This window comes from Lethenteron reissneri, unplaced genomic scaffold (assembly GCF_015708825.2).
Source record: "Lethenteron reissneri isolate LAM-NWPU_2019-01 unplaced genomic scaffold, ASM1570882v1 scaffold_115, whole genome shotgun sequence".
In the NCBI taxonomy this organism is placed as follows: domain Eukaryota; kingdom Metazoa; phylum Chordata; class Hyperoartia; order Petromyzontiformes; family Petromyzontidae; genus Lethenteron; species Lethenteron reissneri.
In genome coordinates, this window is record NW_026890838.1 from 718,061 (window position 1) to 741,888 (window position 23,828).

Here is a 23,828-nt window from a genome sequence, read left to right on the forward strand (position 1 = left end):
CTCGAGGGCCTCGCGCACTACATGGGCCCCGCCGGACCCCCAGTCCCGAGGCGCCCCGACCCCGCCAGGGGACGGCGCGGACGACGGCCCCTAAACCCATCCGCTTCTGAGTTTGTACCCCAGCCCGCAGGTACCGAGGGACAGGGAGAGCCGCTGGAGTGGAGGAGGAGGCCGCCGCAGGAGCTGCAGAGGACGACGCCACCCGCCCCGAGACCAGCCACGAGGTCCGGACGGACCCCCCGGACCCCGCAGCGTTTCCTCGTGGGCGCGGCTCAAGCAAGGTGCTCCAGTCAACCCGAGACGGGGACCAGCACCTCGGGGGGCTATGTGATGCCGCCGCCACGAAGCCGTTCAGCAGGCGCCCCAGCTACGACCTCGCCACTACCAAGCGACGGAGCCGACCCCGCGTCCCCCTCACCTCACCTCACATGAACACACCCGCACGCATTTCCCCCCCCCCCCATAGAGCTCCGAGGGGAGGTCACCTGGCCGACCGGTTTTTATCCGAGAAGCCCTTATCGGGATTAAACTTTCACGGTTTCCGGCGACTAGGGAATTGGACGACCTCCCCCGACGCTACTTTGCACCGCGGCGCTGCGACCGGCCTTAAGATTGCAAGGTCGCAGCGAGGGGCCACTCGGCCACCGCGGGTGAAACGCATCCCACACACCCCACACACGCCAGTATCGACGGGGCAGGCAGAGGGAATAAGCATTGTGATGGAGGAGCATCATTAGAAAACACGCAGCGCATCTGAACTGCATAATCAGACACCCCCGCACAGGCAGCGGAGGGACGGCATAATTACGCTCGGGCACGCAGGCACCATTGTTAGGGGAGTTAAAGGATAAGGCTGTTAGTATAAATAATCGGGAGAGCAGGGTCACGCGGGCAGCCGTGCACAAATTCCCACGGCGCACCTTTGTAATGGACGCCGCCGCATAATCTGCAATAACAAAGGCATGCGTGAGAAAGGAATTAACTTGCGGAACATCCGATTAGCATATCGAAGGCCCACGGTACGTGGGAAGGGGGTAGGGGCCTGAGTCCGGGAATTGGGATAAAAGGGAGCGTAGCGAGGTAGAGCTCTCTCTTACTCCGAGAAGCCAGCGTACAAGACGGCCCCCAGCTCTGCCCTCCGGACATCCGTGCGACGTGTCGAGGCAAGCAGCGAGGAAAATCCATGGAACGTCGAGTGCCTCAAACCGTGAGTAAGGAGGTAAAAGTATTTCGTGAACGATAAATAGGGAATAGGTCTCGGGATAGTAGAGTAGGCAGCCTCGTCAATTCATACTGACTCAACAACCAGTCCCGGGTAGCAGACAATAAATCATTAACATCTGATCGTGGCCTCGTGTGATCTCGTATTATAAGTGTGAACGCGTGTGGTACTGTGTATGCGTAAGCTCGCGGCGTGCGTAATCGGCGTACCCCAGGTGCGCGATCATAACGTGAGCGGCCAGCAGGCGGCGAGCGCTGCGCAGAGCGGCACAAGAGTGGGTATCGCGTGTGGAGCTGTATGCGTGTGTGCGCGCACGTTCACTACGTGTATAATACAGGTGCGCGATCCTAACGTGAGTGGTCTGTGTTGAGTGAGTGCCGCGCAGAGCTGTGTGTGGGTGTGCGCGTACGGAATTAACCATGCCTATTACGCGGACCCGCGGGGGAGGGGAATCCTCGAGCGACGGCTCTCACCCCATGGGTGAAGAACCCAACAGTGGTTCGCCTAGTAGCGAGGGGGCGAGTAATGAGGTTAACCCGACCGTTAGCGGTACAGAGGGAGGGATCTCGGGGGCCAGCGACCCTCACAGGTGCATATTTTTTGTTAATGTTACTGGAATAGCCAGGGGTGCCTGTCGTATTTGAACCTTGAACCTCTGCAATAGAGAATCTGAAACCACTTGGCTTCCCTCAATCTGAGTGTTGGCCTGCCAGCCTGAATGTTTCTAACCGGCGCCTAGAAGACCCGAAGCTCCGTGCGGAGCGACAGACCAGGTAGCTTCCACACAGCATTGCGTAGCTGATGAAAAGATAATGCCGCCCGACTGATTCGAACCACCCAGAGTGTCCACACATACGCAGTGTAGACATGTATTGTGTACACACAATCTACACACAGTACACACACACAGTGCACCCACACAGTCTGAACATACACAGTATATAAACACACAGTAACAAGAACAACAACCGCCATTCGCCACTAAGTGGCGGTGATGTCACCACGGCACTTGTGCCAGGCTATGTGCACGTTAAGACCACGTGAAGTGTCCAACGCCCGCCGGCAGGAGGTCACGGGGCAGACCCAGCAGGTGACACGGGTCGACTGACTGAGATGACTGGCTGATGCACCACCTGTGCCCCCTACTGTGCAAAGACAGATTACACACACGCACAGTGTACACGCACACAGTGTACACACACACTCACCATGTGTACACACACAATAGTGTTCACGTTGTTGTTGAGCTCACGCACCCAAGGGGTCTCTGTTCAAGAGAGGGAGCAATGGAAAATTAATCTAAATGAACGAAAACTCTAACCCCGCTCTCTGACGTCGCAACTTCGCATTACCTCATCGGCGTGAGACGCCTGGGGGAATGGACCTTGCTAGTGACGTCATGTCACCAAAGTATTCACTCCCAACCCCCCCCTCCACCGCACTTTTGAGCGTGACGTCACGTCTGGTTGGTCACTGCCGATTTCCGTTCCAGTAAAAATCCTAATTTCAAGTTTAATTGATTAGGTATAGCCCTGTGAGCCATTCGGCTCTTGAATCGGGTGCAACTGCAACAAACAAAAAAACAAAAACATGAACAAGAAAACATCTTAAAGTGACTATGTGCAAACAGAAAATCCAAGAAAAGACAGCAAAATATTGCAGAAAAAGCACCGTACACCAACACTGTGTGCAAAAATCCCAGTGGGATGCAAGTTAAACAACAACAACCACAAGACAACTTAGATTAAGGCCATCAGTCTAACTCTGGCCTACAACAAACATGGCGAAACCGAAACATTTTTCAAAAATCACCAAAATAAAGCCATAAAAGCAATGCTTTCGTGACTGCAGTAATTAATATCCTTTGGGTCTTTCTGTAAAGCCACATAGATATAAAAAAAAATAACATTACGTTTCGATCGCAACACAAGCAATCGTCCTCAGGTGAAAAAATAAGACGATTGCTTGTGTTTCGATCGAAACGTCGTGATGTTGTTAATTTATTTTTTCTATCCTTATTTGGGCAAAGCTACGCACAGTTACCGGCGGCTCATTAACATAATTTATTCAGTTACACCGCCGCTCGTTGGGGGAGGGGATTGTGTTGAACCCCGCAAGTGACGTCATGTCACCTCCTGCTGCCGCGTGACGTCACGAGACACCAGGAAGCTGCTGCACTGCGCGCGCTCTCACTGAGATCCGAGGTGAGAAGTTCACATCGTGGTTGTTGTTATGGTTGTTGTTGTTGTTGTTTACCCAGGTAGAGCCTCGCTCCTCTCGTAGGGATATCAATTGAGTAGCAGCGAGTATGGAATCGATGTCCAGGTTGGAACATTACAACGCGGGGCCTTGCCATGCAGGGACTTGCCTCCTGCCCTCACCTGATTGTATTTGCTTTAATTCTCTGATTAAGTTTAATTTGTCTTCATCTGGCTCACGACTTTGAAACTTTATTTCTTTTAAATATTTCTACAGTTTTTTTTATCTCACCAGGTCAAGCTTATTAACGTGTGGAATTGTATATCGGTAAAATACTCTAAACGCATGGTGATGTTGACTCTAAATGTGGAGGGAATAAGTAATATTTAAAAAAACTTTTTTTAAACACGCTTTCATGAAATGTACTCGTAATGGCAGGACTCCACGACTTTAGGAAATGGCCCTGAAGCTTGCCATAACGTAAGGGGCCGTGGTCATTTACAGCCAACGTTAGTTGAGCGTGGACAATTAGACCCAAGCCGATACATAACATATAAATTATGATAGAATATAGTATTGTCATCAGTATGACATAAGTATACCAAGTTTGCAGTCGATACCACATTGGGAAGTTTGGTTAATATTGAGTTACAAGATTTGAGGATACAACAACAACAGACAGTAAGTTAATAAAAAGCATGTAATCAAAACCGCAGGATCCGGAGGAAAATCACGCGACCACGGGGAGAGAGAAACACGAAAACTCCAACTATACATCCATAATGCAGGTTTGTTTGGGTTAGATCTCGTAAATATATAAAGGTGTCGTTAAACCCGCCACCACCCGACACAGCCAACTAGTAAGGGAACCAGAGTGTACACATAATAAGGGTTGTCACATGAACGGAACGCGGCCAATTCGTCACTAGTACAGCACATCGGTTGTGCGTTGGAGAGCCAAGCCACAACATTTACAATCTGAGTACGACGTTCGCCAGTAATTACAACCAGCATCATCAGGCGACATCCAAATGTTGTGGCTTGGCTCTGTGGGAATATAAATCAGGTCGCTGGGTTTATAGCACAGCACGCTAACCATTGCACTTCCACTCCCCACTCATGCACAAACATCGGAAGTATAGTATTTATTCAGTAATAACTCAGTTACCCGGCTTCGCACAAGTCTCGGTAATCAAACATTTGGTACTGGCTTTATTAGAATTATTGAATTCTGCCAATGAAGTCCGTAAATGTGTGTACAGTATATTGTTACGGTTTTTTGGTTGTGATATACAATCACAGGGCTTGTTTGTTCATAGTGAGGACAGCTTTTAAATTTGTTGCCCTTGGAGAGCTTCATGATAGACAATGTTGGATGTTTTGGCATATGTTGGGTTTAATCCAGGGGTGGGAACGTCCGGCCCGTGGGCCTTATTAGGCCTGCAAAATCATTTAATCTGGCCCTGCCAAGGCAATCGCAGGTGGGACTCGAAATTAAATAAATCTAGGAGCAAACCTGGAAAAGCAGTTGCGAGTAGCAACATCATCAATACCAACTAACATCACACGCCTCGCCAAAGAGAAGCAGTTCCAGCCATCACATTAGGGGTGAGTTAATTAAATGTTTGACCAAATATAACAGGCTAATTTTTAATTTGATAATTTTATGGCCTGCGAATGATGTTATAAGTATCCAAATAGCCCTTGGCAGAAAAAAGGTTCCCCACCCCTGGTTTAATCGACTGAAGCTTCAAGTTTGGCATACATGACAGCAAATTGGTGGAAGAGCTCTTTGCAATTCAATAGATTGAAGCTGCCGTTTTCGCACCATGATCCTGAAGGCAAAGAAGTCCATGGCAGAAATCTTCTTTTGTGTTTGCAAGCCTGTTGCTGGGTCAGTTTGGCAAAGTAGGAAATTGTAGCCATCATCACCTTGCCAGCAAATCCGTAGACATTGAAGAGCATCATAGGATCGGTATTCCATTTCCGTGTAGGGTATTGTTCCTCAGTTGCAAGACGATGCCTTGAGTGAAATGTTGTTCAGCAGTCAGAATGACAGCAACTTCAGATGTTGTAAGTGCATTTAAGTGGCACTCATGTTGACCATGTGGAGTTTAGTCAGCATGAATGACAACATTGTACTCGGAAGTCATCTTCTCCGTGGCACACTTGAAACTGTGAACATAAAGAGTTTTGCTTATGGAGCATGTCTTTCCATAGCAATAGGACTTGCATCTTGGTGTTGATATTTTTGCTATGCTGGTGAGCCTGTCTAGTATTTTTAGACATGCAAGTAGATCTGTGGTAATGTAGGTAGGTCATTAGGTAGTGGCAGCAGACTGCCAATGCGATTATGTAACTGGCCTTGCACTTTAAATGTGGACATGTAGCCAGATGTCAGGATGAGTTAGTTGGTGCCAAAACATGTAATTTTGAAGCGTGAGTTATATCTTCTACTAGCGGTAAGTACCCGGTGTTGCTCGGGGAAAAAGGCAGACACACACATGGACTTACACACAGACATTGACCCACACACATAGAAACACATCGACTTAGACGCACACACACATGGTTAAACCCAGGATGGATCGTTAGCAGGCCAGCCTAAATATTTCTAACCGGCGAAGATGTTCCATTAGGGGGATGCACGTTTCGCAAGCGTATAGAAGGGAAAAAATTACCATGGCCGAGAAGAGCTGAAGCTTCGTGCGGAGCGACAGACCAGGTAGCTTCCACACAGCATAATGTAGCCGATGAAAAGATAATGGCGCTCGACTGATTTGGAGTGAGACCTCTGCTGTTAAACCGGAGCCGGTCATGAGCACACTGGGCAGGTATGGGAATCTCGGCAATCTCTCCACAACTGGCGCATCACGAATTGTGAGCTGTGGGGGTGAATTGTTCGATGGTACAAAATACCCAGGCAGGTGGTTAGTTTTGGTGGGGCTGATGGTAAGGCCCCACCTCTTAGTGGCAAGCTGCAGGTTCAGCAGCAGTGAGCAGCAATCACCAGAGCATCGGTATACATAAGATGGTTGAGCAATAGGGAGGCATCCGTTGACCGCACCCGGGCATCGCTCAGCCCCCATTGTATCTGCACCATATGGTAATTGATCGGGTACAGCCATTGAAGGCTTCACGAACTACGTGGTCAAAAGATATGTTAAATAATGTGGAGCCAGAGGACATCCCTGTCACACCCCAAGGTGTAGAGGGAATGGCTCTGACTGACGGCCACGTAGTTTGACGCGGGGCCGCTCACCATCATGAAGGTCCTTAAGGATCGTGAGCAGAGTTTGAGGGACTCCGAAAGCATGAAAAACAACCCAGAGGCCAGGCCTACTGATGGTATCATAGGCCTTGAGCAGGTCAATAAAGCACATACATTCACTCACACACACACGGACCTACAGACACGCAAAGAAATCGACTTACACTGACTGACATGGAGCCATGCACACAAAGCGACCAACACAGACGCCCATGGACTGACACACACAGACATAGACTGACACACATACAACGACTCACACACACACACATCGACTCACACACAGACATACGTTGACTCACACACAGACATGCGTGGACTCGCACACACATTGACGTAAACACACATGTACTTACATAGACACATATCGACTAAGACACACACACATGGACTTACACACACATACATAGACTGACACACACATTGCCCTACACACACATAGACATATGTACTGTGACACACAGACATCTACTTTAGATACACACATGTAGATTAACACACACACATCGACTGACACACATAGACACACAAACGCACATTGACTTACACACTCAGATGGAGCCATAAACACATATCGACTCACACACACACGCATTCACTTAGACACACACACATCGAGTGAAACACACACTATGGACTTACACACACAAGTGGACTAACGCACACTCAGCGACTGATATGCACACAAATGGACTGACACACACACACAAACACTTGTACATACACACACACACATGGGGCGTTGTCCGTTTGAAAAAGACAGACACACACATGGACTCGCACACAGACATGGAGCCACACACATTGAAACCCATCGACTTACATGCACACAAATACATATGGGCTCACACACACAGACATCGACTTTAGGGACACACATGTAGTTTCTGCACACAAACATTAGCATCGTAATATTTGTAAAGTTATTTGTTTAATAATAGTAAACAATAAACCTCAGTTCTTAGCGAAAGATGCAAGAAAATTGTACTTTACATTGGCGTGGTGACGCGTCGTCCCGTGCAGAGCCTGCGGCCTCGCCTAGATTGGCAAGCCGGAGGAGGTGAGACGTTGCCAGGCTGTGCGCTGGGCCGCTACCCCCCCCACCATCCCCCCGCCCGAGGCAGAATAATACGAGTGTCATAATTGGTTCTTTACCCTTCTACCTGGCAACAAAACTGACACCTTTTTACAAGGAGTCATGTTTGCATAGACCGCAATACCTGCAGTCATAAATACAAACAAAAGACATAACTCTGATAATGTGCACTGTCCTTGAAGTTGATTGGTCCACACCCGAGACAGCTTTCCTTCGAGCCTAGTCTCACATGGGTTGGACCAGAAGACGCCAAAAGGCGCCTTTTGGCGTCTTCTGGTCCAACCCATGTGAGACTAGGCTCGAAGGAAAGCTGTCTCGGGTGTGGACCAATCAACTTCAAGGACAGTGCACATTATCAGAGTTATGTCTTTTGTTTGTATTTATGACTGCAGGTATTGCGGTCTATGCAAACATGACTCCTTGTAAAAAGGTGTCAGTTTTGTTGCCAGGTAGAAGGGTAAAGAACCAATTATCATATTTTTACTGGCAAATGAGGTCCCCATAGAATACGAGTGTCGTCAATAGGTGCAGCTATCACAGCCCTGGCAACATGCTCTTGCTTCTCAGTGTTCAGGATATTCATTAGCTGTAGGTGCAGCACAGGCAGCATGCTGTCTAACTTTGTGTTAAAGAGTTTCATTAGCTCTCGGTGCAGTCATTGTAAAACTTGTACGAATGGCATCAATTATTGTAATCGACTTTGGTGAAGAGAAGTGCACGTTTCCCGCGAGGAACATAGGTGGAGGTCAAAGTTAATAAGCATAAAAAAGTAAATAGTGAGTGTGTGAGTGAATGCTATATAGTGATTGTTGAGGAAGTGATAGTTGAATGTGTAATCGTTGTAGGAATGTGAAGACATAGCCGCAAAACAACGAAGTAATTGTTTGTAGTGTTTGATGTGGGTATTCATAGTGTGTGGTGGTGTGTGTACATATATAATTATTTTAACACTAGTGCGTCTATTTGCATGCTTTTTTTCCCTTACCAGGTGATGTAGATTTGATGTATTTAGTCGTAGCTGTTGTATAGCATCTATGTTGGCCCCATGCATTACATTACATTTTCAATAACTATGTAGTTTTAGAAGCTCCCAATGGTCATATAAAAAACAGTGCATTCGTTACAATTACAATGATACGCTAATCGATGCTTGGTTAAAGTTAAAGGATTGCTCCCTGCTGGTCAACCATGTTACATCTGCTGATGGTTTGGCAATGGCTACTCAATGAGATTGCATTTGGGGATGTTGTTCTGTGCCTTGATAATTCCATCATGAAATGAGGCCTTGCAAATGTTCCACAAAAATAAATCACCTGCCTGGGAATGTCATGTCATATAACACTCCACCTGCCCAACTCTCCATGAATAATCAGGCAGTTCTACAAATGTTGGAAGAGCTCCCATACCTGGTTAATGTGTTCACATCCAGCTCTGGTTTGGAAGCCAATGTCTCATTTAAATTTAGTCGAGCAGCATTCTTTTATTAGACCGTGTAACACTGTGGAAGGTGCCTGGACGTTTGCTCCATACAAAGCTTTGAGTGTCCATCGCCAAGGTCAAGTCCGTCTGAGACCATCCCTCTCCCTGCCATACTGGCATCGCTCCCGCCCCTCACCCTTAATCCTGCGGATGTTCGACGCACAGGATGGCACCACTTAGCCATTTTGAGCTGGCCCGACTGAGTTACGTGGGTCACGCAGCCACGAGGCGCTTGTTGGCGAACACAACCCCAGGGCCTGGCTCTAGGGGCGATATCAATATAGAATATATGTAAGGATGCCCCCAATAGCCTCCCCCTGGAACTCTACCAGAGACGACCCCGGGGCTGGCCCAAGACTATGTCGCTCGGCTGGCCTGGGAATGCTTGGGAATTCTCCAGGATGAGCTAGAGTCTGTCGCCAGGGAAAGGGAGACCTGGACCGCGCTACTCAGCATGCTGCCACCGCGACCCTCACCAGGACAAGCGTTTTTAGATACTAACGAACAAAGCTGTCATTCTTCTTTGGCCACAGATATTACTCTGTGGATGCAAAATATGTACATATTTAAATGATTTGTGCTGGTTTATACAATGAAGGCCTGCCTGCCTATGATTTATCTTCTATTCAACCAGACTATATTGTATTAGAAGCTTACAGATCCTTAAGATATCAATATAGAGTATAATCTTCTTGGTTCTTTCGGTAAAGTCACGTAGAAGGGAAGTAATAAAATAATAAAAATAAAACATAATATTGTGACTTTACCGAAAGAACCAAGAAGATGAATCCCTGCAGTCACGAAAGCTTTAAATCGAAATAGAGTATAATCTTGAGTCTCTTTGGCAGGCGAGGCTGCATTGGTTCGGTCATGAATCCCACATTCCCAGACACTGCATGCTCAAGCAGCTTTTGTTTGTTCAGATATTAGGGGCTGAACAGGCATGGCATTGATAAGAGAAGAGATTGGAGGATGTGGAGGTGATTGGACCTGCTGATGACTGGTGCCAGGAGTGAAGGTCGGCCTCTGTGGAGGAGGCCCATGAGATATGCTGCAGGGCAGTTAATAGATATTTGCTCTGCAACAACGATGAGGTCGTAAGAGCGACGCCCACATTATTGGGTGGAATGCTGGGTTCCTAACACCCAGCAAGACAGTGGGGGGCACAGCTGGTTCATCTGTCAGTCATCCCTTGACATCTGGATGATTCCAATTACCTACTGACAAGGAATCCACACTTAGATGGCCTCAAATTGCACCTATCATGGCATTAGCACTGTGATAAGGTTACTTCCAATTCGTCATGAATGGTGAATGTCTTGTTTATATGATACTAGCGGGAAGTACCCAGCGTTGCCCAGGGGAAAAATATATTTAAAAACTTCTCAACTTAAAAAACATAACATATACAAATGAAAATAAAACTTCGATCATTACCTCATGAATGAAACTTAAAATAAAAAATAAAATAAAGTTTGTTGCATGTCGGGAAGTTTACTAAACATTTCAAACAGACACATATTCACAAATTTCCCTTTTTTATATATATAGATGTTCATGATCCATGTGAAATGTATGTTCATTTAAGATGTTTTTTTGTGGGGAGTTGTGGTGCAGTTATTTCACTGCATTATGAACTCAACAATTAGTTTGATTATCACCGACAGCAAACATGATTGATAAGTGAAAACTGAACTGCTTCTGGGCCTCTGCTATGTTGATTGATCTTAAATTGATTACATAGTGAAGTGAGAAAAGCATCAATACTGAGCAGATGAAAGTGGCCTGGCATGGTTCTGGACACACCACCACCTTTCTACCATGCCAGTATGTGACAGTGTCAAGTTTGTATTTGCTGTAAAGTATATTAACTATTGAACATGGAGGTTAAATAAAAACAATAGTTTATTTTTTAGTTTTCCTAGAACTTTTTGTAAGAATAGAAACAGTCAGGAAATTAACACGGCATATGTGCAGTTGATGTTAGGTTTGTTCATCCGAGCATTCAAGCAAATCTGAGCCTGGCTTCACACCTCTAAGTTGCGATTGAACATTCATTTATGCATTTCTGCATAATACAAATAGTATTATTTTTAACAGCCTTTGCTATGTTAGCTGAATGTCTGATTTTATAAATATTCCTTTTGTAGCCAGGCAGCCAAAATAGTTTGGTTGGTGTTTTGGGTTAACTTTTATTTAGCAGAAACTAGGGCTTCCAGGCATATTTATAACCATTTGCCCTCATTGTGTGCCTTAACAGCCCGTGTGATGAATTGGGGAATATCTTGATTATATGAATAAGTATAGACATGTAAGTCATGTGTGACTGTATATATTAATTCATCTGTGCCTCGATACTGATGTAGATGGTATCTATTTTTTTCTGTCTGCAGCTGAAGCTTCTTTTGACGCTTCCTCTGCAGAATTGGTCTGATGGAGCAAAGGCACTCAGCGCAGCTCGGTACAAAAAGAGAACAATGCGACCAGTATGCAAACAGCACGGATCGTACTGGAAATTTGACACAGGACCAGAGAACTCAAACAGGAGAGAAACCCTTCAAGTGCACCGTGTGTGAGAAGGCATTTGCAAAGTCATCAGTTCTTCAGAGACACCAGAGAACACACACAGGAGAGAAACCTTTCAGGTGCACTTTGTGCGGGAAGCCGTTTGCAGTGTCATCACATCTTCAAAGACACCAGAGAACACACACAGGAGAGAAACCTTTCAAGTGCACTTTCTGTGAAAAGGCATTTGCATGGTCATCAGGTCTTCAGATCCACCAGAGAACACATACAGGAGAGAAACCCTTCAAGTGTAGTGTGTGTGGGAAGGCATTTTCAACTTCATCTAGTCTTAAACAACACCAGAGAACACACACAGGAGAGAAATCCTTCAGGTGCACTCTGTGCGGGATGCTGTTTGCAGTGTCATCAAATCTTAAAACACACAAGAGAACACACACGAGAGAGAAAACTTTCAAGTGCAGTGTCTGTGGGAAGGCATTTTCAAAAGCATTTGCTCTTAAAACACACCAAAGAACACACACAGGAGAGAAACCCTTCAAGTGCACTGTGTGTGAGAAGGCATTTGCACAGTTATCAGTTCTTCAGAGCCACCAGAGAACACACACAGGAGAGAAACCCTTCAAGTGCAGTGTGTGTGAGAAGGCATTTTCAGGTTTATCTGCTTTTAAATATCACCAGAAAACACACACAGGAGCTAAACCCTTCAAGTGCACTTTGTGCGGGAAGGCGTTTGTACTGTCATCACAACTTCAAAGACACCAGAGAACAGGCAGGCATCAGAAGATCCCCAAGAAGCCGAGTCTGAAATCAGCTTGTGAAAGTCAAAGTGCTGCAATGTGCCCATCCTTCATGAAAAAAGAACCACAAGAAAATCTCAGCTTGGACACTTTAAAAGGTATCCAGGTGAAATATGAAGAGGCGAAGGTGAAATGTGAAGTGACAGTGAAGAGCGAAGAAGTGAAGGTGAAATGTGAAGATGAATATTCAACTCCAAAATTAGACGTTCACATCGATGGAGGCAACGTGAAGCAGGAGGAGAATTCTGACTGTGAGGCAGAGCGAGGCAACTCCCAGCAGTTTGTGAAAGTGGAGGTGTGGGTGGACTTCTTAGATAATACAAAGTCAAAATGAGACCCGGTAGATGTGGAGTGTAGCAGCGCCGAGTGGTGACCAGGGGTAGCAATTTTGGGTGTACCCACCCAAAGGGAAATGATCCATCTTGTGGCTCACAGAACCAGCTGAAGGGGGGCGTGGCCAGGGTGGATCCTGGAAGGATAAAAGGGGGCGAGAGAGGGAGCTCGAGGCTGTCCGTGGGAGTCAGGGTCGTCTTCTTGTTGCTGCTGTCTTCGTCATCACTGCCATCTTTGTCATCGCTCGACATCGCCACTGCTAGATAGTTAACCAGCTATCTAGTTAGTCAGCGCCGTGGTTGCTAGGCGGTCAGTGTTCTGCTATGTGCTAGCAAGTGAAACTGTGAGTTATGATAAATAAATAAAAAGGTGCCTCTACAGTTTATTGTCTCTGGAGTCGTACACTACAGATGTGTAAGCTTGAGACAATGAAGCTCCAATAGATTCACTTTTGTCACAGGCCTTTAATGAAAATTAAGTGAAGTTGAATACTTAATTCCTAGGATCAACCTGCAGAGTAAGAGCGGCCAGTATGTGGACCCATGGGTTGGGTAGATGTCTAAACAGAAGCGAGAGCCAATAAGCTCCCAAGCATTCACTATGTTATGATAATAATATTTGCATTCATATGGTGCTTAATTCTCCATATTAGCGTTTTTTTTGGGTTAGATCGCGTAAATATAAATGTTTTGTGAAACCCGACACTGCGCGATTTGTTCTCCAACACCGGTGTGCTGTACTAGTGTGTAATAACGCCGACTGTTGTCCAGCAACGGCAACTGCGGTGGACAAATAGTACACATGCCAGTGAGCATATACATGAGTGTGTCGGCAGGGCAAAGGAACTGGGACAAGGGTTACGGAAGACCCCATCCGGAAGCCCCTGGAACCTGCTAGTGGGTTCGAGAAGGGAGGTGTGGCCAGGGCAGAGCCAGGCCGCGCTGGGTAGCATAAAAGCAGCTGAGAGTGGGAGCTCAGGGCTGTCGGTGTCGGGAGTTGGCTCGTCACCGCTATCATCTTCGCAGCCTTCGTCGCTGCCGTCTTTGCTAGATATTGCGCGGCCGGATAGTTGTTGGCTGTCTCGGTCAGCGCCATCGGTGTTACATGGTCAGGGTTGTGTTTACGCGAGGTTAGACGACTAGGGAGAGTTTGATGGTGAACCTGTGAAGGTGTTAATAAAGAAGGTGCCCCCTTATAAACCTTGTCTCCCTCTACGATGACACTACAACTGGTGTTAGGAGTGAGGTGAAGAAATAACCCACCTATAGTGTCATCGGAGGATGGGAATGGCGAAACATTAATCCCTCCTGCAGCCCCGGGACCCTGGTTACGAAGCCTGTTGGCGGAGAGAGAAATCGGCGTGAGAGCGGCGGCTAATCGACGAGGGAGGACCCCGTTCCTCCATGGTCACGTGTGCCGAGCACGCGGCATGGCCGAGCACCGCTGTGTTGAGGGGAGCGTGGGATGGCGCAGGAGGCGCGCCACGGTCAGCGACGCGGAAAGGAGTCACGAGGGGACCCTGGCGGCGGTCCTCATCGGTGCGGGAGAGTGGAGGAGCCTGGGCCGGAAACTGCGCATGTGGTGGGTGCCAATTTGCCCGTGGAGGGCTTGGCAAGGTCGGCGGGTGCTATTTTGCTTAGAGCACAGGACAGCGCTAAAGTCGATGGCACTGCAAGGGGCAATTTCTGGCCTATCGTGCGATGCCCGTGCGAAATTTCTCCAGCGGAAGCAAGGGGAAGCCGAGACCCCCTTCCCTTTGTGGGAGGCGCTACTCGTGCTGGGGCGGAAGGCGTACCCCCAGATTGGTGAGACGGCGCTCGACTCCTTGGCGGCGGAAAGGCTGTTGGCTCTGGCGCGGGTGTCAGGGATCGTCCTGCCCTTCTCCGAAGGCATGGGGATCACGTCCTTGAAGGTGGCCCAGGAAATTCAGGGCCACGAGGCCCGCCAGCATTGGCCCAAAGTGGAGGCTTGGTTGTGGCGGGAGGAGGACATGGTGGCTGTGGTGTGCGGCCTGGGGACGCACGGGAGATGGTCCCCGCGCGTGGATTGGCGACCGGGGAAGCCCCCTTTGCCCTGCCATGGCAGGAGAGACCAGTGTCAAGGACCAGCTTACTTGAGTTACGTTCTGGTAAAGGTGGACTCTCCCTTGTAAGGTGGGATTCGGGGGAGTTGTGTATGCTTGGGTTGCGTTATCGGTTCGCGGGGGGGGGGGGGGGGCGTCGCGGTTGTGTGGTCCCTGAAGGGGTTCTTACCCCTGTCATGGTTGCGCTGCGTATTGTCAGTTTGTGGGGGGCACCGTGGGTTGTCCTTTTTGTTGGCGGTCCGCAGGGGGCGCTGAGGTTGTGCTATGTGTTTACGGTTTGCGGGAGATGCTGCAGTTGTATTGAATGGTCGCGGGAAGTGTTGCAACCAAGGTTTTTTTTTGTGGTGAATTTTTTTTCGTGTTGGTGGTGTTTCTCGGAGTTGGGGGTTGCTCTTCCTGTCCACCGGTTGCAGATGCTGGATGTCAGCCAACTGTTGTCCAGCAACGGTAACTGCAGTGGACAAACAGTACACACACCTGTAAGCATATACACAAGTGTGTCGGCACGGCGGAAGAACTGGGGCAAGGGTCATGGAAGACCCTATCTGGAAGCCCCTGGAACCTGCTAGTGAGTTCGAGAAGAAGGGCGTGACCAGGGTGGAGCCAGGCCACGCTGGGTAGCATAAAAGCAGCTGAGAGCGGGAGCTCAGCGCTGCCGGTTCTGGGAGTGGGCTCGTCTCGTCGTCGCTGTCACCTTCACTGCCTTCGTCGCTGCCGTCTTTGCTAGATATTGCGCGGCCGGATAGTTGTTGGCTGTCTCGGTCAACGCCATCGGTGTTACACGGTCAGGGTTGTGTTTAGGTTAGGCTAGATGACTAGAGATAATGCATTAATATTTATGCGATCTAAGCCAAAAAACCTATTGGATGATATTGGTCGCGAAAGCCTACGTGTTAAACTTGCTTAATTGCCTCGGCAATTTGGAGTTTTGTATCATATCTCATCACGAACACTCAAAGAGCACCCCCAAGTGGGAGCTGCCTCTGTGTGGCATAAGGTGGCCCAGCACCAGCTGCATGTGGACATGAGTCTGTCAGTAGGGGGCGATTATTGGTGTAATCTCCGTTTGTGTAATTTCTGGATATTTGGATTTAACCAAATTTTGACAATGACACTAACATGCAATGACCTACGTGTTTTGAATAACACAATAGTATGTTTTACATCCACTGGTGCATATTTTAGTTAATATTACTGTGAATCGCTGTATGTGTGTACGTCGATATATGTGTGTGTAACTCCATGTGTGTGTATCTAAAGTGCATGTCTATGCGTGTGTGAGTCCATATGTGTGTGTGTGTCAGTCCATAGGTGTCTGTGTTAGTCGCTTTGTGTGCATGGCTCCATGTCAGTCAGTGCAAGTCCATTTCTTTGCGTGTCTGTAGGTCCACGTGTGCGTGTGAGTGAATGTATGTGCTTTATTGACCTGCTCAAGGCCTATGATACCATCAGTAGGCCTGGCCTCTGGGTTGTTCTTCATGCTTTCGGAGTCCCTCAAATTTAGCTCACGATCCTTAAAGACCTTTATGATGGTGAGCGGCCCCGCTTCAAACTACGTGGCCGTCAGTCAGAGCCATTCCCTCTACACCTTGGGGTGTGACAGGGATGTCCTCTGGCTACACATTATTTAACATATCTTTTGACCACGTAGTTCGTGAAGCCTTCAATAGCTGTACCCGAGGAATTACCATAAGATACAATGGGAGGCTGATCGATGCCCGTGTGCGCTCAAGGGATGCCTCCCTATTGCTCAACCATGATATGTATGCCCATGCTCTGGTGATTGCTGCTCACTGCTGCTGAACCTGGAGCTTGCCACTAAGAGGTGGGGCCTTACCATCAGCCCAAACAAAACTAAGCACCTGCCTGGGTATTTTGTACCATCGGACAATCCACCCCCACAACTCACAATTGCTGATGCGGCAGTTGTGGAGAGATCGGAGAGATTTCCATACCTGGCCAGTGTGCTCATGACCGACTCCGGTTTAACAGCAGAGGTCTCACTCCAAATCAGTCGAGCGCTATTCTCTTTTCATCGGCTGCGTTACGCTGTGTGGAAGCTACCTGCTCTCTCGCTGCGCATGAAGCTCCAGGTCTTCTCGGCCATGGTCATTCCCCTCCCTTCTCTGCGCTTGTGAAGCACGCACCCCCCTAATGGAACATCTTCACCGGTTACAAACATTTAGGCTGGCCTGCTAACGATCTATCCTGGGTTTAACCATGTGTGTGTGCGTCTAAGTCGATGTGTTTCTATGTGTGTGGGTCGATGTCTGTGTCTAAGTCCATGTGTGTGTCTGCCTTTTTCGCCCGAGCAACGCCGGGTACTTACCGCTAGTATTATTATAACCACCAGGCTTTGACAATACCTTACTATCTGTGTATGTATATGTAAGGTTTTTAAGAGAAGTTTTGAAATGTTATAAAACGTGTTGCCTCCAAGAAGCCTCGCTCTCCCTCTGTACCCACTACATATGCATTGTCTTTGAAACTGATTGGTTCACATCAGAGACAGCTTTCTCTTGAGCCTAGGCTCAGAGACACCTTTCTCTTTCGCCTACGTGACTTTACCGAAGGAACCAAAGATAATGCAATTATCAGAGTACGTTTCTTTTTGCATTCTGACCACAAGCATTGTGGTTAATGCAGACATGATTCCTTGTAAAAGGTTTCAGTTGGTGTTTTAACATCTTAACACCTGTTTTGTTGCCAGAAAAAAAAGGTAAAACCTATTCTCAATAATAACAATATCACGTTTCGATCGCAACACAAGCAATCGTCTTCTTTTTTCACCTGAAGACGATTGCTTGTGTTGCGATCGAAACGTCGTGATATTGTTATATTATTTTGATTATTTTTTTCTATCTACGTGGCTTTACAGAAAGACCCAAAGAATATGACTTCCTGCAGTCACGAAAGCTTTAAGTCAAATCAGGATTTTTACTGGAACGGAATCTGCAGTGACCAACCAGACGTGACATCACGCTCTAAAACACGGTGGAGGGGGGTTGGGGAAGAATACCTTGGTGACATGACGTCACTAGCGAGGTACACCTTCAGGCGTCTCACCGATGAGGCAATGCAGACTGGTGACGTCAGAGCGAGAAAGCAGGGTTTGAGTTTAAGTTTACAGTATTTATATTCCTTTTCCATTGCTGCCTCTTGAACAGAGACCCCTTGGGTGCGTGAGCTCAACAACAACGTGAACATTATTTTGTGTACACACTGTAGAGTGTGTGCACAAACTGTGTGTATACAGTGTGTCCACTGTGTCTGTACACTGTTGGCACAGTAGGGGATACAGGTGGTGCATCGGCCAGTCATCTCAGTCGGCCCATGGCACCTGAGTCTGCCCTGTGACCTCCTGCCGGCGGGCTTTCGACACTTCACGTGGCCTTAACGTGCACATAGTCTGGCACAAGCGCCGTGGTGACGTCACCTTCACTTAGTAGCAAATAGCGGTCGTTGTTCTTGTTAGTGTTTGTGTATACACTCTATGTGCAGACTGTGTGTGTACGCTATGTGTGTATGCTCTGTGTGTACATTGTGTGTACACAATACGTCTACACTGCATGTGTGCACACAGTATGTGGGTGGTCCGAATCAGGCGGCATTATCTTTTCATCAGCTGCGCAACGCTGTTTGGAAGCTACCTGGACTGTCACTAAGCATGAAGCTTCGGTTCTTCTCGGCCAGTCATGCCCTCCCTTCTCTCGGCATGTGAAACGTGGACCCCTCTAAATGGAACATCTGCGCCGGTTAGAAACATTCACGCTTGCATGCCAACACTCAGATTGAGGGAAGCCAAGTGGTAGCACATTCTCTATTTATTGCAGAGGTTCAAGGTACAGATCCGACAGGCACCCCTGGTTACTCTAGTAACATTAACCAAAATATGCACCGTCTGCTTAACAGTGGATGCAAAACAGTGTCATTAAAACACATAGGTCATTAAATTTCGATTTAAAGCTTTCGTGACTGCAGGGATTCATCTTCTTGGTTCTTTCGGTAAAGGGAAGTAATAAAATAATAAAAATAAAACATAATAAAATTATTCTCACGTTTCGGCCACAACGCAAGTAGCCGTCCTCAGGTGAAAACCAGGTCTGTCGAGGCGACAGTGTCTGAATGAAACAGCACACGCGCTTGGAGCATGTATATAAGCTGGGTTGGAAGGGGGGAAGAAAGGGGGAGCCTTGAAAAAAGAATATGCATATCAAGAGGAATTTAGCAATTTATGGGAAATGCAGGTATGTGCTATGGGAAATGCAGGTATGTGAATAGTACTATTTATGCCCGTGCATTATGCAGGATTAGCAGCATGAGGGGATAGGGGTAGCATTAATGAAGGGAAGGAGTGTTAATAGTATGTAGCTGCAGTAACTAAAACCATCACGTAAACAACTAAAGTATAAACTACATATTATCATCAGTATACTAAATATACTCTACAATAAGCTGAGTTATAATATATAATATTCTTCCATCTAAACTTTATTTTCTTACATCACACGAGTCTACACCGTATTATATACTGCCATAGACAAACCCAACATTAAATTATATAATGTACTGCTATAAACCACCTTATACATTGTAATATTACACTATGTATTATTCTACCCACCTTAATGTATATCACACTGCTGTATATTCACAATACAATTACGATACTATATATCACTTTGTACATTGTATTAAGCATATAAATGTTATACTATTTGTTATTATACACTGTACCATTGACCGTCGTGTGAAAGATACTAAGAGGAAGAGTAGTGGGAGGAAACTTGCAGCGGAGCAAAGAATCCATTCCCTGCGGAGAATACAATGCCGGTGAGTGGAACGCGGTCTGAAAGTCACCGTAAACGTGAACACAATCAGTTAAGATCCGAAATGGTTTATTACGTCATTCAAATAATTGCTAAGCCGGAATCCATCTTCTCGGTTGAAATTTTCTCTGTGTATATGTGGATCGCCTCATGAACGAATCTCTTATGGTAGCCAGATGGCTTGCAGAGAACCTCTGTCTTGGAGAAGTCAATATCATGTGAGCCGACTGAATTGTAACAGTGATCTGCCACGGCTGAGGTGTTTGTCCTACCGTGTTTCAAGTCTGCTTTATGTGTACGGTTGCGGTCTGAGACATGTCGTTTGGTTTCTCCAATGTAACTGCTACCACAGAGGCAACTTAGTTTGTAGACGCCAGGGTACTGTATGTCTGTAACCACATCTTTTACAGACGGGACCAGATCACGGATTTTATGTACGGTGTTGAATCGGACCTGGATCTTGTGTTTAATCAGGATTTTGGAGATCTTTTTTGTGACCCCAGCAATGTAGGGTAAGGTGATGGTCTTGAGAGGCTCAACAGGATCCTTCTTGATGGTTGGAGTGATGGCTTTGCAGATTGTGTAGTCGGAGTAACCATTAGCCTTAAGAGCCTGGCGTACGTGTTTGAGTTCACTGGCAATGTGTTCCTGGTCGGAAATACATTGGGCTCAATGATATAGAGTCTTGGATGAGGGAATTCTTCTAGGATGGATGGTGGTGGGAATCCGGTTTTAGGTAAGCATCCGTATGGGTGGCTTTCCTGTAGACAGAGTGGCTCATTGAACCATCAGGTCTCCTTTTAATTAGGACATCCAAAAAGGGTAGCTTGCCATCTTTTCGACTTCCATGGTGAATCTGATGGCTGGGTGTATGGAATTGATGTGGTCGAGAAATTGGTCCAGAGCAGGCCGGCCATGTGGCCAGATAACAAAAGTGTCATCTACGTACCTCTTCCAACGTCTTCATGGAGAAATTTGAGACTGACGCCATCCAGACTGCCACTCTACGCCCGACCTTATGGAAGAGGTACGTAGATGACACTTTTTTCATCTGGCCACATGGCCGGCCTGCTCTGGACCAATTTCTCGACCACATCAATTCGCGCTCTCCGTAAAATAGCGCCTGCCAGCCATGCCAAGCCCTCCACGGGCAAAATGGCGCCCACCACAAATACGGTCACCGGCCCAAGCTCCTCCACTCTCTCGCACCGACGGGGACCACCGCCAGGGTCCCCTCGTGACTCCTTTCCGCGCCGCTGGCTGTGGCACGCTTCCCGCGCCGTCCCACGCTCCTCCGCGCTCCCCTCAGCACGGTGTTCCTTGGCCATGCCGCATGCTCGGCGCATGACCCCAGAGGATCGGGCTCCTCTCTCGCCAAATCGCCGCCGCTCTCCCGCCGATCCGCAGCTGCTCTCTCTCCGCCAATGGGCTTTGTAAGCGGGGTCCCGGGGCTGCCGAAGGGATGAATGTTTCACCATTCCCATCCTCCGATGACACTATAGGTGGGTTCTTTCTTCACCCCACTTCTAAGACCGGTTGTAGTATCATCATAGTGGGAGACAAGGTTTCTACAACACCTTCCAAGGTTCACAATTGCACTCCATAGTCGTCTAACCTAGCATAAATACAACCCTGACCATGTAACACCGATGGCGCTGACTGAGACAGCCAACAACTATCCAGCCACGCAATATCTAGCGAATACGCCATTAATGAAGGCAGCGAAGATGACAGCGATGACGAGACGAACCCCCTCCCAAAACCGACAGCCCTGAGCTCCCACTCTCAGCTGCTTTTATGCTACCCAGCGCGGCCTGGCTCCGACCAGGCCATGCCATCCTTCTTGAACCCACTAGCAGGTTCCAGGGGCTTTCAGATGGGGTCTTCCGTGACCCTTGCCCCAGTTCCTCTGCTCTGCCGACACACCCATGTATATGCTCACTGGTGTGTGTACTGTTTTTTCACTGCAGTTGCCGTTGCTGGACAACAGTCAGCGTTATTACACTACACTAGTACAGCACACCGGTGTTTGGAGAACAAATCGCGAAGTGGCGGGTTTCACCAAACTTTTAAATTAACACGATCTAACCCAAAAAACCTCTATCATGGGCAATTAAGCACCACATAAATGTAAATATTATAAAACATAGTGAATGCTTGGGAGCTTATTGGCTCTCACTCCTGGTTAGAGGTCTACCCAACCCACAGGTCCGCAAATACTGGCCGCTCTTACTCTGCAGGTTGAACCTAGGAATTGAGTGTTCAACTTCACGTTATTTTAATTAAAGGCCTGTGACAAAGGTGCATCTATTGGAGCTTCATTGTCTCAAGCTTACACATCTACTGGGTCTCCATTTGACTTTGTATTGTCTAAGAAGTCCACCCATACCTCCACTTCCACAAACTGTTGCCTCGCTCTGCCTCACAGTAAGAATTCTCCTCCTGCTTCACGTTGCCTCCATCGATGTGAAGGTTCAATTTTGCAGTTGAATCTTCATCTTCACATTTTACCATCACTTCTTCACTCTTCATCACTTCTTCACATTGCACCCTCGCCTCTTCAAAATTCACCTTGATACATTTCATTGCGTCCAAGCTGGAATTAAATTCTTGTTCTTTTTTCAGCAGGGATAGGCTCATTGCAGCACTTGGACTTTCACAAGCCGATTTCAGACTCCGCTCCTTGGGGATCTTCTGATGCCTGTGTGCTCTCTGGTGTCTTTGAAGACGTGATGACAGTGCAAACGCCTTCCCGCACAGAGTGCACTTGAAGGGTTTAGCTCCCGTGTGTGTTCTCTGGTGGCTCTGAAAATTTGATGACTGTGCAAATGCCTTCTCACACACAGTGCACTTGAAGGGTTTCTCTCCTGTGTGTGTCGTCTGGTATATTTTTAAATAAAATAAACTTGAAAGTGCCTTCCCACACACACTGCACTTGAAGGGTTTCTCTTCTGTGTTTTCTGGTGTTTTTTTAAGATGTGATGACTTTGCAAATGCCTTCTCACACACACTGCACTTGAAGGGTTTCTCTTCTGTGTGTGTTCTCTGGTGTTTTTAAAGATTTGATGACTGAGCAAATGCACTCCCACACACAGTACACTTGAAAGGTTTAGCTCCTGTGTGTGTTCTCTGGTGGCTCTGAAGAACTGATGACTGTACAAATGCCTTGTCACACACAGTGCACTTGAAAGGTTTCTCTTCTGTGTGTGTTCTCTGGTGTTTTTTAAGATGTGATGACTGTGCAAATGCCTTCTCACACACAGTGCACTTGAAGAGTTTCTCTCCTGTGTGCATTCTCTGGTGTTTTTTAAGATCTGATGACCGTGTAAACGCCTTCCCGCACACAGTGCACTTGAAGGGTTTCTCTCCTGTGTGTGTGTTCTCTGGTGTCTTTTAAGATGTGATGAACCTGAAAATTCATTCCCACACACATTGCACTTGAATGGTTTCTCTCCTGTGCGAGTTCTCTGGTGCTGTATCAAACTTCCAGTACGATCCGTGCTGTTTGTATACTGGTCGCATTGTTTCCTTCTTATACCGAGCTGCGCTGAGTCCCTTTACTCCATCAGACCAGTTCTGCAGAGGAAGCGTCAGAGGAAGCGTCCGCTGCAGTCAGAAAAACATATCCACACCATCTACGTCAGTATCAAGGCACAGAGAAATGCACATATATACACAGTCACACATGACTTACACGTCTATACTTATTCATTATATAGTGAAAATAATTCCCCAATTCATCACGCGGGCTGTTAAGGCACACAATGAGAGGGACAAAGGTTATAAATATGCCTGGATGCCCTAGTATCTTTAAAATGAATGTTTACCCAAAACTCCAAGCACACAATTTCGGCTGTTAAGCTATGAAAGGAACATTTAAGAAAAATTCGGCTATAATAGCAAAGTGTGTTGAAAATAATACTATTTATATTATACAGAAATGCATAAATGTTCAATCAAAACTTCGAGGTGTGAAGCCAGGCTCAGATTTGC

General features: G+C 47.2%; 3 protein-coding genes and 1 pseudogene across 5 annotated transcripts in view; 3 read left to right on the forward strand and 1 right to left on the reverse strand.

The window, feature by feature from the left end:
• The window catches only part of LOC133361583 (uncharacterized), a 35,988-nt gene extending 35,878 nt beyond the window's left edge, over positions 1–110 (forward strand). Inside the window, 1 exon segment of the mRNA XM_061580507.1 lies at positions 69–110. Within this exon segment, the coding sequence (XP_061436491.1) occupies positions 69–110 (42 nt within the window).
• LOC133361624 (zinc finger protein 664-like) overlaps positions 1–23,828 on the forward strand; it is a 346,361-nt gene that overhangs the window by 274,960 nt on the left and 47,573 nt on the right. The window lies entirely within an intron of this gene.
• On the forward strand, positions 3,367–18,372 carry LOC133361611 (zinc finger protein 501-like). 3 transcript variants are annotated; one of them, XM_061580560.1, is made up of 3 exons: positions 3,369–3,426; positions 4,138–4,209; positions 11,661–18,372. In XM_061580560.1, exon 3 carries the CDS (start codon positions 11,701–11,703, stop codon positions 12,922–12,924), a length of 1,224 nt encoding a protein of 407 aa, XP_061436544.1. In that variant the 5' UTR covers positions 3,369–3,426; positions 4,138–4,209; positions 11,661–11,700; the 3' UTR covers positions 12,925–18,372. The 3 variants fall into 3 exon arrangements, with proteins under 3 accessions (XP_061436545.1, XP_061436544.1, XP_061436546.1); XM_061580562.1 differs by lacking the exon at positions 3,369–3,426 and adding an exon at positions 3,532–3,547; XM_061580561.1 differs by lacking the exon at positions 4,138–4,209 and having other exon boundaries at positions 3,367–3,426.
• Positions 20,923–23,828, reverse strand: part of LOC133361584 (zinc finger protein 271-like) — a 44,365-nt pseudogene continuing 41,459 nt past the window's right edge.

Bases quoted from the DNA above. Each gene is read 5' to 3' on its own strand.
- LOC133361611 (XM_061580561.1), top strand. From the start codon at position 11,701: ATGGAGCAAAGGCACTCAGCGCAGCTCGGTACAAAAAGAGAACAATGC.